The sequence below is a fragment of the Loxodonta africana genome, chromosome 3, assembly GCF_030014295.1.
Source record: "Loxodonta africana isolate mLoxAfr1 chromosome 3, mLoxAfr1.hap2, whole genome shotgun sequence".
Classification (NCBI taxonomy): domain Eukaryota; kingdom Metazoa; phylum Chordata; class Mammalia; order Proboscidea; family Elephantidae; genus Loxodonta; species Loxodonta africana.
In genome coordinates this window covers 157,495,229-157,510,049 of record NC_087344.1, presented here as the reverse complement: position 1 = coordinate 157,510,049, position 14,821 = coordinate 157,495,229, and the positions used below count along the sequence as shown (strand labels likewise).

The 14,821-nt window shown below is 42.1% G+C and overlaps 1 protein-coding gene across 1 annotated transcript in view; it reads left to right on the top strand.

Annotated features, from left to right (window-relative positions):
* Positions 1–13,101, top strand: part of TENT5C (terminal nucleotidyltransferase 5C) — a 28,566-nt gene extending 15,465 nt beyond the window's left edge. The window contains exon 2 of the mRNA XM_003409616.4: positions 7,514–13,101. Within this exon, the coding sequence (XP_003409664.1) occupies positions 7,540–8,715 (1,176 nt within the window). The 5' untranslated portion in view covers positions 7,514–7,539 and the 3' untranslated portion in view covers positions 8,716–13,101. The remainder of the gene's footprint in view (positions 1–7,513) is intronic.
* Positions 13,102–14,821: the final 1,720 nt, after the last annotated feature.

The window sequence follows — 14,821 nt, the reverse complement described above, 5'->3', positions numbered from 1 at the left end:
AAGATGCCTTAATTTTCACTCCAGTTGAGAAATCATGGTTCCCACTTTTTCCGGTTTCCACTGTGCAAAATGCAATGAACGCATCTGTTTCTTAAACAGTAAAAGGAAGTCGAACACTTCAGTTTAATTTTACTAGACTTCAAATTTATTTTTTTACTAGTTACCATTTTATCAATCCTGCTAACTAAAATTTGCCTTTGACCAGGGCCGCTTTTGAGCTGGGAATTTGTGTTTCACCTGGGGATTATATCAGTGTTCATTTAAAGTGGTCAAGTAAAACTAAAAATGATCACAGTAAGCTCTGTTTGTTATCTAAGCCCCAAGGCCCTAGAACTTGGGTGATACCAATGTATAGGCTTACCTCGTTAGAAAGGCCCCAAATAAGTCATTGGTCCCTATTAGAAAGGAGTTCTTCATTCCCCTTCCCTCACTTATTCAGACAATTTCAAATACGAAATGCACATTTCAGGTTACTTAATGCTTGTCTAAGTAACTTGAAATGTGCGTTTTATATTTGGAAGTATTTGAATTGGTAAGGGAAAAATGAGAAGTTCCTTTCTAATAGGAACCAGTGATTTAATTTTGGGCCTTTCTAATGAGCTAAGCCTGTATTTGAGCTTTCAGTTGCTTGAGCTCCTCTGTATCTAAATCACAGTAAATGGGGAGAACTAAAAACTCTACGGTAGACCTGATACTTGTCATGTCTTGCACCAAACCCATTGCTGTCGAGTCGATTCCAACTCATAGCAACCCTATAGGACAGAGTAGAACTGCCCCATAGGGTTTCCAAAGAGTGGCTGGTGGATTCAAACTGCTGACCTTTTGGTTCGCAGCTGAGCTCCTAACCACTGTGCCACCAAGCCCCCTGTGCCTTGCACAGTGTTTTTATATAGACTTTTTTCCCCCAAAAGTTAACTTTGTCATTCATACATATGTGGGAAGAGTTGTTATGGAAGATGCCAGCTACAAAAAACAGGCATCTTGAATTCCTGAAAAAGGGTTTAGCTTATTGTATTTATTAAGGCTCTTACAACTGTACCCAATAATCAGCATACCAGTCTCAAGTGGGTAGCTATAAGAGATCTGAAATGAGAAATAGCAGTTCTGTAAAAGTGCAAGAAGTGTTTGTTTTTTTTAAATTTTATTTATTTTGTTGTTGAGAATATACACAGCAAAACATACACCAATTCAGTTTCCACACGGAAAATTCAGTGACACTGATTTCATTCTTGAAGTTATGCAGCCATTCGCACCTTCCTTTTCTGAGTTGTTCCTCCCCACTTAAGGTAAACTCACTAAGGTTCCTATCTAATCTTCAGAGTTGGCGATTGTCAGTTTTATTCCATTTAAATAGTTCTTAGAAGAGCATAATGCTGAAGGTAGACCTTTTTTACTAGTTAAGCCAAACTATTGTTTGGTTTTAAGATGACTTCAGGGGATACTTTTGGTTTAAGGTTTAAATATTATCTCAGGGTAATAGTTTCAGGGGTTCATCCAGCCTGCATGGCTCCAGAATGTCTGGAATCCATGAGAATTTGAAATTCCATTCTGTATTTTCCTCCTTTTGATCAGGATTCTTCTATAGAATCTTTGATCTAAATGTTCAGTAACGGTAGCTAAGCACCATCCAGTTCTTCTGGTCTCATGGCAAAGGAGGCAGTTGTTTATGTAGGCATTTAGCCACACATTCCATTTCCTCCTCCTGTTCCTGACTCTCCTTCTGTTGCTCTAGGAGATAGAGACCAGTTGTGCCTTGAATGGCCACTTGCAAGCTTTTAAGACCCCTGGCGCTGTGCAGCAAACTAGGAGGTAGAAAAGAAGCACTGAACAAGTTATTAGGCCAGTTAACTGTGATGTCCCATGAAACCATGAACCTAAACCTCCATACCAGCAACCAAATTCCATGAGGTGTTTGGTTGTACATATGCAATCTGAGCTGCTACTTTTTTTTTCTTTTTTGTCTATTACATGACTTGTTTTGATAACAAACAGAATGGGATAGATGGAGGTACCTTTTCCATTATTTGGAGAATTTTTTGGGGGGAGGGTGGAGAGTTAAACCCTGGACATCTTCTCTAAAGCTGTACATGAGTAGAAGCTTGACTAATAACCCTTCTAGAGGAAAAGCAGCTCTTCCTCCTGCACCCATCCACACAGATACCAACCTTCAAGGCTTGGAGAGGAAGCTTCCCAGTGTGGGTGATTTTTGGCACATGGCTATGGAGGTGGTTGGGAGGGAAGGAAAGGGATTGATGCAGTTAAACAAGGTTGCAGATGCATGGAAGGCTTATAGGGAGGAAGATTTTAGAATATGGATCATGAGATTTTAAGTTTTTTCGGTTAATGCATGCATAGCTTGCAAATTCAAAAAGGCACAAATTAAGCAAGCGTTCTTCCTCCCGTCGCCCAACCTGGACATGGTATTTGGTGTAGACTGAATTCTTTCTTCTGTGTCCTGCCAGAGATTTTTATATGTTTGTGTAGGAATAGATTTTTGGTTTCACGTAGTTTTGCATTTGCTTTTCTATGAATGAATCTTGAAGAGCATTTCACATTCATACAGAGAGAGCTGCCGCTGTTATTTTAGATAACTGCATAATAGTCTGTTCTACAGATGTATCAATTCATTTAACTGTCTTCTACAAATGAATACTTGCAAGTATATCCATGGGATAAAATTCAAACTGGCACAAATGGTTAAGCATTCAGCTACTCTAGCCAAAAGGTTAGCGGTTTGAACCCACCCAGAGGTGCCTTGGAAGACAGTCCTGGCAGTCTGTTTCCAAAAGGTCACAGCCTTGAAAACCCTATGGAGCAGTTCTAGTCTGCACAATGTGGCCACCGTGAGTTGGAACTGACTCGACGGCGACTAAGAACAACAAACAGACTTCCTTGAAGTAGAATTGCTACATCAAAGGGTATGGTCACTTAACACTGAGAATCCCACTTGTTCTCCAGAGAGAGCCTTCCAGCAGAGTACCAGAGATGTCTCCGTCCTCACACCTTTGTCAGCAGCAATGCCCAGTGGACCTTTTGATATTGTCCAATCTGATAGCAGAAAATAATACTTTGAGGTTTAATTTGCCTATCTCTTGAGTGAGGTTGAATATGGTATGTGTGAATTCATGTCCTTTGCCCATTCTTCTGTTGGGATTCTAGTTTCTCAGATTTGTAGTAGCTCTTTATTTATTCAGGAAATGAGTCTGCCTGATATGAACAAATATTTTCCTAGTTTTGTCTTCTGACTTTGGACTTCATTGTAATATTTTTACCATGTAGATATTTTTTATTTTTATTTAGTCAAATATGTACATTTTTTGTGGCTTTTAGGTTTTATATAATCTAGAAAGGACTGCCTACTCTGTGTGTGTGTATATGTACAATTTTTTTTTTTTTTTTTTAGTACTCTCATGGTTTCATCTTTTTATACCTAAACCTTTAATCTCTTCATCTAGATCTTAGTTAGGTGTGAAATAGGGAGCCAACTTGATTTTTCCCTCTAGATGACTATCTACTTGTCTCAGTTTTTTTCCCTTTGTTGTTTTGAAATGCTTCCTTTAATATATACGAAAACCCCTTATATATTTGGTTTTATTTCTAGATTTTAAAAATTCTGTTCATCTGATTTTCTCTCTTTTGTGCCAGTACCACACTGTTTCAATTATCGTGGCTTCATAATCTCTTATGGGGCTGGTATACCTCACTTCTATTTTTTTTTTATAACATTTCTGTCCCTTCCCCCATATAAACGAAACCTGAAGAATTCTCAGTCTCAGATTGTGACATTGGATTTATCATAAGTTCACAGTTAAAAATATCTATATAAATTCTTAGACATATGTACGCCCCCCTCCCGCCACCACATAGGAAGAAGTCATAGCTCTTATCAGATTCTTAATGAGCTTAGATGCCCCTCCTCTAGAATTACTGTTGTGGAAGTAGGAGTCCTGGCTCTTAACTTTAGATGACTTTCTTAACAATAACAACCACCACAGCAGAAGAGTTAAAAGTCATCCCTACAGTTACTGCTCTGTTGAGGTGCCTAGCAGAGATTTTCTTAAAATCGTTACTTCTATCCAAAGTACTGATTGTGCTGGGACTTCTCCGTGGCTCTGTGACTTCTTCTACCTGTATTGTAAACATGTACTGTGAAAGTACAACAGGTGATTCATAGGCTAAAGCAAATTGTTTTTCATAGGGTGGATCAACATATCTGACACAAATCTTATGTCACCAAATCATAGATAACCTAGTGGTGTTTCAGAACAAAGCTAGAACTCAAAATTTCTGTAATCACTGGAATTTAATTGTGTAGAGCCTTATACAGTCAGCACAGCAGCACCCTAGGCTCATCATAAAAGAGGCCACAAAGAAGTACTGAAGAGTATACAGAGCACAGGAAAAAGGAAATTCTGTCCCAAACCTGACTGGAACCAAATGCCAGCCACAATATACATGAATTATTTCCTCACAGATTTTGTTTGGTTTGCTTAAGTTAGGAAAGTTTTTGTGCGGTGATCTATATAGCCTAGGGCTCTTTAACCCTGTCCAAAGAGATTTGAAGGGAAACTTTTCTCCCTAGTAACAAGTATTTATCTCTAGCAAGTAAGGGCGCACTCATTCCAGGCTAGCCTTCCTTGAATTGGCTTGGATCATGTGATCATACTTCCTGTTGCTAGCTAAGCAAATTTACAGTCCCTTAGTGGTACAAATGGTTTGTGCTTGACTTCTAACCTAAAGGTTGCCAGTTCGAACCCACCAGCAGTGTAGCAGCAGAAAGCCCTAGCAAGCTACTTCCGTAAAGATTACAACCAAGAAAGCCCTATGGGACAGTTCTACTCTGTAACACGTGGGGTCACCATGGGCCAGATTCAACTCAACGGCACCGGGTTTAACCTAGATATTGGGGTCCCTTGCGATACAAATGATTAATGTACTTGGCTGCTAACAAAAAGGTTGGTGGTTTGAGTCCATCAGAGGTGCCTTGGAAGAAAGACCTAGTGATCTCCTTCCGAAAAATATCCATGAAAACCCTGTGGAGTACAGTTTTACTGACACATGGGGTTTCAATGAGTTGGAGTCAACTCGATGGCAGCGGGTTTTAACGTAGATACTAAAGGGTCTTCATGATCTGCTTGAGGAGAGTATCATGGTGGCTGGACTGGACGTCTTGCCAGGTCCCAGCTGCCTGCTGCTTCTGCCCCTCAGCCCCACTGACAGCTAAAAATACCTTTCTGTTGGCTTATGGCCATCTTAAGTGAAAATTTAAGCGAGTTCTTCTGTGTCCTTTCTGTTTACCCCAATCAAGGGACACCCCTTTTTTCGCCTTTATGTTTTCTTTATACCACTCAGACTGAATACACCACACACTGCCTTGTATTCTTGACATCTTGTGTTTTCACCCACCTCCTTTTTGGGGAGCTCCTGGGAAGCTGTCTCTGTGTGCCCAGCAGCACCCCGTCACTAACAACCATCCCACAGATATGAGAGATGTGGATAAAGCAAGGATCCCTGGCACCACTGCAGGGCCAGAAATCTAAGTTGGAGACCCAGGAGAGTGCGTGCCAGCACGCATTCAAAAGCAGCAGCTTTCAAACAATGAAAGTGCAGAAGTCATTAGGATTGGTTTTGTGTGTGTGTGTAGCAAGTCAGAAAGGCAGAGCGGGGTGGGAAAACTGCTCACTTAAATGTTCACTGAAGTTGGCCACAAGCCAACAGAAAGATATTTAGCTGTCTGTGAGGTTGAGGGGGCAAAGCAGCAGTCAGCTAGGACCTGGCAAGGATGGTGCCTTGACCTTTTCCTTCAGCTCTTTGTATCCATCTAGCTAATAATCAACCCATGTGGATCTATAGCACCTTGGCTTTTAAATATATCAGTATTTGTTTTTACATATGGATTTAGGGATCCATTGCGTTCCACCCTTTGACAAGCATAACTTGTTTGAAAATTAACTTGGAGACTTTGTGGTTGAAGCAGGTGAAGTGTGAGAAGTGACGCTTTTTTCCCCAGGCCTTGGTCTTAATCTTTTTCTCCATAGGTAGCTCGGAGGTACTATTTTCTCAAAATACAGTTGAAAGATCACCCTGCCCTGAGGAAGTTTCCTACATTCCTGCATGCTTGCTGAGAAGAACAGTTCAACTACCTAACCTGGGAATTTTGTTATATAATTCTACCCTGGATAGCGGAAGTACTGGTCATATAAGCGAAGGGAACGTGATTTTTTTTTGTCTCCTCTTCTGGAAAATGCTGCTTCTTCAGCTCTCACAGCCTCTTTCCCTGGCCACCAGCATGGACCCAGAGATGGTACCTGACCAAGGTTGGCCAATGAGAACCTTACCCCTAGTTGTTTACCCCAAGTCCAGGGAGAGCAAGTTTGCATCCTTCTCTGAGGCAGAGCTGGAGGTTTGAATCAAGAAGCTTTCTGGTACATTTCCTTTTTCCACTTAGTTTGAGTTGACGTTCTGTCACTTGCAGCAAAAAGTCACACCCCTACTTACACCCTTCAGTTGGCTTTCTGTTCCCCAAGAATGTAAGCTCCATGAGAGCAGGACTGTGAGAGACATGAATTCTTGCTAAAAGTGTGCTCTACTGCAGCAGGAGTGGTCTGACTCACTTCTCGGTGTGGCTATAGCCCAGAGGTGAGAATTTCTTAATCACGGAGTGAAGAAAGTCTTTTTTTGTGGGTCTTGTGTTCTGTGTGTAGATGTGGTAGCTTAGTTAATGTCAACTAGTTCAAAATATGGTTGGGAGCAAAAATCAGGAGAAATAATTTTTGTAGAAAACAGGGAAAATTAGCAAGACATAAATCAAAAAACACCCTATTGGATGGAGTAGAAGTGCCTCATAGGGTTTCCAAGGATGTAATCTTTGTGGGAGCTGACTGCCACATCTTTCTCCCGCAGAGCAAGTGGTGGGTTCAAATCGCCAGTCTTTTGGTTAGCAGCCAAGCACTTAACCATTGCGCCAAGACATATGGGTCTGTGGCTAATGTTGTGTTTAGGTTACTTGGGTTAAATTTGTCTGTTTTTCTTACATAACAGAAACCATACCCACTTGACTTCCCCCGCCACTACATAAGCAAAACACGCAAAAAACCGAAACACCAACCCCCCCCACCCGTAAAGGTATAAAGTTATCAAAATTGATGTAGAGTAAAAGTTTTTATATTTATTTTGTACAATTCTTTAGGTATTTAACTCATTTAATCCTCACAGTGGGAGTTCTTGGGTTGTGCAAATGGTTACCACGCTTGGCTACTAACCAAAAGGTTAGAGGTTTGCATCCACCCAGAGGTACTTTGGAAGAAAGGCCTGGCAATCTACATCCCAAAAATCAACCATTGAAAACTCTATGGAGCACAGTTCTTCTCTGACACACATGGAGTTTTCATGAGTCAGAGTTGACTCGATAAGAAAATTGTTCTGAGATAAATCAACAGCTTCTCTAAGTCACATGAGCTGTTTTGCTTGTAAAAATGAATCCTAACTCTGTTTCTCACCCCTCAACTTTCAGTTTCCCTGGCAAGAACAACCCCCAAGATGGCAGACGAGAGCAGCAGTACCAGGGAGTGTGTGTCCTTCAGCGTGCTGAACTGGGATCAGGTTAGCCGGCTGCATGAGGTCCTGACTGAGGTTGTCCCAATCCATGGACGAGGCAACTTTCCAACCTTGGAGATAACCCTGAAGGACATTGTTCAGACTGTCCGCAGCCGGCTGGAGGAGGCGGGCATCAAAGTGCAGGACGTGCGGCTGAATGGCTCTGCAGCTGGCCACGTCTTGGTCAAAGACAATGGCTTGGGTTACAAAGACCTGGACCTCATCTTTCATGTGGCCCTTCCAACAGAGGCAGAATTTCAACTGGTTAGAGACGTGGTTCTGTGTTCCCTTCTGAACTTCCTGCCGGAGGGGGTGAGCAAGCTCAAAATCAGTCCAGTCACTCTTAAGGAGGCTTATGTCCAGAAGCTGGTGAAGGTCTGCACGGACACTGACCGCTGGAGCCTGATCTCCCTCTCCAACAACAACGGGAGGAACGTGGAGTTGAAATTTGTCGACTCCATCCGGCGCCAGTTTGAGTTTAGTGTGGACTCTTTTCAAATCATTCTGGATTCTTTGCTTTTTTTCTATGACGACTCCAATAACTCCATTTCTGAGCACTTCCACCCCACAGTGATTGGAGAGAGCATGTATGGGGACTTTGAGGAAGCCTTTGACCACCTGCAGAACAGACTGATTGCCACCAAGAACCCTGAAGAAATTAGGGGCGGGGGACTTCTCAAGTACAGCAACCTCCTTGTGCGGGACTTCAGGCCCACAGACCAGGAAGAAATCAAAACTCTAGAGCGTTACATGTGCTCCAGGTTCTTCATCGACTTCCCGGACATCCTTGAACAGCAAAGGAAGCTGGAGACCTACCTTCAAAACCACTTTGCAGAAGAAGAGAGAAGCAAGTACGACTACCTCATGATCCTTCGCAGGGTGGTGAATGAGAGCACCGTGTGCCTTATGGGGCACGAACGAAGGCAGACCCTGAACCTCATCTCCCTCCTAGCCTTGCGTGTGCTGGCAGAACAAAACATCATCCCCAACGCCACCAACGTCACCTGTTACTACCAGCCAGCTCCTTATGTCAGTGATGGCAACTTCAACAACTATTATGTTGCCCATCCTCCGGTTACCTACAGCCAGCCTTATCCTACCTGGCTGCCCTGTAACTAAACTTGAGACCTGAAGGTTCCCACAGTGGGAACCCCAACAGGGCAAGGGCTCTCAGGTAGGGGAGCCTCCTTCTAGATGTAGGTGTTTGGCTTTTAAAGGGGAACTCAGCTCTGATTCTGCTTTTTTTTTTTCTTTGTGTACCCATGGGAATGGGTCTACAGTATATCATGAGCCAACCCTAAAGGGGCCCATATTCCAGTGCCACTTTGGAAAATGCTATAGGAAGAATGGCCTATCCACATCTTTCCAAAATAGACAGTAACATGTCACGTCCCAACATTAGCACGTGGGGATTGGGCTCTGTGCAATAATCGAGATTGGGGAAAAGCTTGGGCAATACATGAGAAGTGTTAGGCTGATTGTCTTCCTTCTCACTTGAGCCTGGAGTCGGCTGTGTTGGGGTTCTCAGCAGTTAAATGAAAGTTGCGCTGATAGTCTATTATATCAATTTCAGTCAGGCAGAAAATGGTAAGCATGAGGGTGCACAGGTGATTAATTTTTTTGTTCAAGGGACTTATGTTTAGCCCATCAGCAGAGCTGAGGGTTTCCTTCATCCATAAACCGAAGCCAGTAGCTGGAGAATTGAGATCTGGCAAGAAGTGGTTTGTGGCTTAGATGCTGTGCTGTCACAAGGGATTGTGTGAAATTGCTGAGAAAAAAAAAAAAAAATGACCTAAGTTTCCTGAAATGTAACTTGAAAACAAAATAAAATGTGGAACCTAATGTTAAAGTAGAATTTTGGTGGTGGTGGGGTGATTGTAAATAGGAAATGTGAATGTTCACTTTTTTTTTTTCCTTTAGAGCGAGGAATTCTTATCGGATGACTTTTCTTTTCCCCCTTCATCAGCTCTTTTCATGGCTGACTTTTGTGTTTGCTCAAGGATTGTGCTGAGTCTAGAATCACTATGGTAACTGACATGAGGGTCTTCCCATGTTTTGAATGGAAACCCATTTTGGTCACATTCCAAGTATGACTTGCCTTTTTATTTTTTAATGAAAAGTATGATTCCCCTCTCCCTCCCCCTCCTCCTCCCCCCCTGATATTTTCTGACAGCAAATGAATTCTGGGATTTCTGCAGACCCGGATGACCTGTGGAATTACCTGTTCTGTGGGCAGAGTTCTTTGGCTTAAAATCACTAACCTGTTGCCTCTGGGCTTGTGTGAAGGTGGAGGTGTAGCATTAAGTCTGGCCTTGTGTCCATCAGAGCAACCAAGGCACTTTGGAATGATGAATTCCAGCATATATGGGAAGAATTGAGTGACTGACTGATCTTCCTACTTCTGGTAGATTTGATCATGCTTGCTTGTTCTTTTTGAAGGAAAACATTGTTCTTCTCTAGCCTAAAGCAAGCTTAGTTAAGTGGGAGAGATCTAAGCTACTATTTTTCCCAGTAGACATAGATAAGGGATTTTGTGTGTTGAAACATTTTGTGGGATCTCTTAGAAAGCTTAGAAAGCATCACTTTAGGGTGTCAAGGGCAAAGACACTTCATATTGCCAGCTTGGTTTTTAAAGTTATTATAATCAAATCCGTGCTTCTGATTTTGACTTTCTTCTTTGGCCGTAAAAATCCCAAACCCTGACTGGTTGCTTTCTCCTTGCTTTAAGCAATGAAGTTATCTGAATGCAGAAATGCTTAGTAGAAAATGAGTGGTTACTCTTTTTTCTAAAGGTGTATGTTTAGGTTTCTTCTGGAATGCGATGTCTTGGTCCTCTTTAATGAAGGCTGATCAGAAGTGACTGAAATCCAAGACTTGGCTGGTATCCATGTTGTGTGACTTGAGGTGAATAAAAGCCACTTGTTAGTACAGCAGCTCCTGTGTCCCTGTGAACCTTAGTTATGTTTGAATTCACTGGCTTTGAGGCAAGGCCAGCTCTACATTGTGAGGGGGCTGGGAGCATTTCAGTGTTCAGTGGGGGAGTAAATCCCAATGAAGAGTGAATGCCAACCTCAAAACTACCTGGTCATCCATGACCTTAAAAAAAGCTGCCATTGTGGCCAAATGGCAACATGTTTGCACAAAAAATGACAGATCTTGGCAGATTTGTTTAACCAAAGCTTTGAAATGTGATGAAGCTGTCGACATAAGCACTTGCTAGCTTCTTACAGACATCAGTGTTGTTTCTACTTAGGAGGCTTGGGGGATCAGGGTAAAGAGGCACTGGATGAAGATAAGATCAGAACTGCACCAAGTAATTAAATTTCCAGTTTGTCCTTGAAGTTGTTTCTGTTTTATGTATTTCTCCTATCTAGTCATTTTTTTTTTTTCAGTCATAGTCCTTGTCAAAGGAGACACAGAAATTGCCAGAAATTTCCAGCCCCCCACTTCTTTACCACTATTACAGGGTGGCCACCCTACCATAATGGGACTTGGTAAGAGTCTTGGTAGAATGTCTTTACCATCTTGTTAAAGATGGTGAAGTCTCTTCTCCTGAGCTTTTATTCAGCTCAACTATTTTTGTAGTTTCAGAGTAGACGTGTGTTCTGGAACCATCGGGTAAAAGGCTGCCTGCAGCTCAGACACGATTGCAGTAGCCAAAGCTGCACCTTTTCAAAACACAACTCCTGCTCTAGTGATCTCCACCTACTCTACCTGCCTTTTGCCAGTCTCGGAATAGACCAGGTAACTTGAAGTTCAGATGTCCGAGAATTCCAGCTAAAACTTGCCTTTTATGCTTCTCACAGAAGCACCAGGGCACTCTGAACTTGTACTGAGTCCAGTGGTTCCCCTTTTGTGTGTTTTGAGTAACATGAAACTCGGCAGTACCAGAGGGCACTAAAGTTCAAGTGCAAGTTCTTGTCTAAATTTAAGTAGCCTCTCCTTTACTTCAGGATTCTGCATGGTTTTCTGATTGTTTTTACAAGTATGCGGCCTGTTAGTCCAGCCTGCTTCCTGGAATCAGGTTGAAGAGTAGTGAGATTAAAATGGTACCATTTCCCCTTGTTTTGGCAGAAGGGCACTCACTAAATTCCTGGACTTGAACTTCGGTCCCACCCTTAAATCTTACACTGGCAGTAAGACTCTGTTCCTCACTCACAACTTCAACTTTTGAAACTAGCTCAGTGTCACTGACACCTTCATATTAGAGTTCTTGGTCACCGACTGCACGTGGGATGTGACATGGCCCAACCAGGGAGGACTTGGTGGATGGGGAGAGTTGGATAGATGCTGGTTCATGTAGACGGAACAGATGTCGTTTGGCATTCAAACCGCCTCCTTTCCCCAGTTTGATCTTTCCCTGGGGTTTGAGTCACAGCAAGCTGTATATGAACCTGAGTTTGATGGTGGTACATTAATAATCAGATTGCTAAAGTTTTGACTCTGTCCTTGAACTTCCCCTCTAGCACTAACCCCTTACCTTCATGGTAGGTTAGAATTTTAACTAGTACTGCTTTGTTAAAGTTGGGGAAATGGTGCCACTCGAAAGCAACTTGGCTTTAGGAATAACTCCTTTCTAGTTAACTTTCTAGTTCTGGTGCCTTGTTTTAGGATGCAACTAGATTCTTAGCTCGACCGTCCTCTTCTAGAGAGTGAATTATAGTTATCTAATTGTTGAAAAAGAAACTCTTTCACTCACTGGGATCATTTCTTCCTGGGTATCTGTGTAGGGCTCTGCACTAGGGGCAGTCCTCTGGGTGGATTCTGTTAAGTTGAGAGAACTTCAAGTTTCCAAGATGAGATTCATATCTGTAACCTGGCAGAGACCAAAATGTCATAGCTGGTGTTATATCTCAATTCAGCCAATTAAGTTCAGAGGACCAAGGGAGGTGTGTAGGGGAGGTACTAAAAACAAAAAGCCTGTCAACTTTTCAGAATTATTTATGAAGACTTGTAAGATGAGGATCAGGAAGGAAAAGGGCTATTTCGTGAGTTCAAGTGCCTAAATCTCATTTACCTATCACTTTAAGAAAAATAGTTTAAGTGTAAGCTGAAGAAAACACTTGGAGTTTTGCCTGGGCTAGCGAGAGTTGGTGCAAATCCTCATGTGTGTTTGCAGAGGAAGGTGAGATCATCCACTAAAGAGGAAGTAGTTAAAAATCGGGACCTGTGGGCTTTGTAAATTCTGTAAAAATTCAAGTGTTTTTTTTTTTTTTTTAAATGGATAAAACTCTACTTAATTTTCTAAAGCAGCCATTGGTTTCCAGATTAGTATAGATGAAAAGTAAGACATGATTAGACTAAATTGGAAGCATTTTCATCATTCTGTACTCGTGTATATTCTTTTCTTAGCAGTGCCTAGGATGTAGGGGGGTTCCTCTTTGTCAGCTATCACTAACCTTCTTACTTGATGCCAATGAAATCACTTGTCAATGCAAGATGTGTTAGAACTTGATGAAATAAAAGCTTTGAGTTTGAGAAATAAAAATGTATTAAAAAAAAAAACTTGTCAGTTATGTTCATTTCCTTTTTCTCCTCAATGGTGAGTTTATTCTAGGTTACGAGAAACATGTCTAATGGTGGTGGACAGTTGTTAACATTATCAACATCACATGCTTCCCTGAAATACTGCGCTTTCTCTGGACTGGGGATAAGAATGTGTGTGTAGTTACATTGGGGGCCATCATTCTCTTACTATTTGGAATCTTCTCTGAAGCTCTTGTCTAATTTAAACTGAGCTGTTCTTAATCACAACTTTCCGGCTTATACTTATGGTGGGTGTTGTACTTTTTACCTGATCTGTCTTAACTGGCGCCTTTTCTGATTCAGAAGCCCTGGTGGTACAGTAGTTAAGAGCTCGGCTGCTAACCAAAAGGTTGGTAGTTCGAATCCACCAGCTGCTCCTTGGAAACCCTATGGGCCAGTTCTACTCTGTCCTATAGGGTCACCATGAGTTGGACTCGATTGGACAGCAAAGGGTTGTCTGATTCAGTACTAAAGGCCAGGCTCTCTTGAACTTGACCTTGGCCTCAAACTCTTTTTCAATAAGGGAACCAAAATAACTCCAACCATACTATATACAGCTACTGTCATGGTGTCTTTACGTTTTTAAAGAATTATTAGTGAGCTAGTGATATTTGAATAGTTGATGTTTCGAGGGTATAAAGAGATACTATAGACCTTGCATGGTGACCAACTCTCTTCTGATTCCTTTGATCTAGTTCACAATATCCCTGCCCAGCACTAGGCTATTGGTTTTATTCCCCCATCACCTACTTTATTCTTGTATGAAAAATGCCACAGGTGCACCATTACTACTACTCAACATACACACCTTTCTAAGCCCTCATCTCTTGGCCCTCATGCTGACTCAGCCCCACCACTTCCATGACCTCTCTCTGTGCTGAATTTCTTTAACTCTTATTGTACCCTCTGTAACTATTGTCAAGAAAATTGTCTTTCACTGTGTAGAATCCTTATTCCCCTTGACTTCAACGTCTCTGCTCCTTAAACCTTTCAATCTGAGGATGAGTGTTCTCTGGAGTCCAGTAGGTGTGTGGAGTCCAAGATTCCTTTCTTGTAGCATGTATTCAGTCAGCATTTCTTCTGAAGCCTCGACCACCAGCTCACACCATCTATGCTGCATCTTTCCTCCTTCCTTCATCCTGGCATTGTCAACGTCCATGTAAGTAGTCTCTTTAGCCTGATAGTTAACTACCTCTGGTCTAACCTCCTACTCACATTTGCAGACTTTGTCTGGATCTAGAGCTGCTGATGAATGTTGGAATGACTTCTCCCTCCCATTACAAGAATTGGGATCAATCGAAGAGCAATTTTATGGTATCATCATTCCTGTGAGCCATCTCCAAGATCCTTTTCCTCCTTGTTTGTACCACATAGACCTTTTGAAGTGTTCCTTGACTCTAGCTTCTTGGTTTAGCCTTCAGCTCTTGCTCAAGCTATATCCTCAATCTTGTCATTTGTCTCTATCTTTCTTGACTCGTCTAAGGGCTCTTTCTAAAACAGATGTATCTATACCCCTTGGATACATTAAAACCTGCTTAAGACCTCCTTGTGCAGGGGTAGATGTCAGACTGAACACAACAATGTTTGGAGTTGTTCACAGCTTGCTCCAGTCTACCTTTCTAGCCTCTTACCAATTTCTGCCAAGCTGGCCTATTTCTAATTCTAGAGCACATGATTCCTTCCATACACCCCCACCATG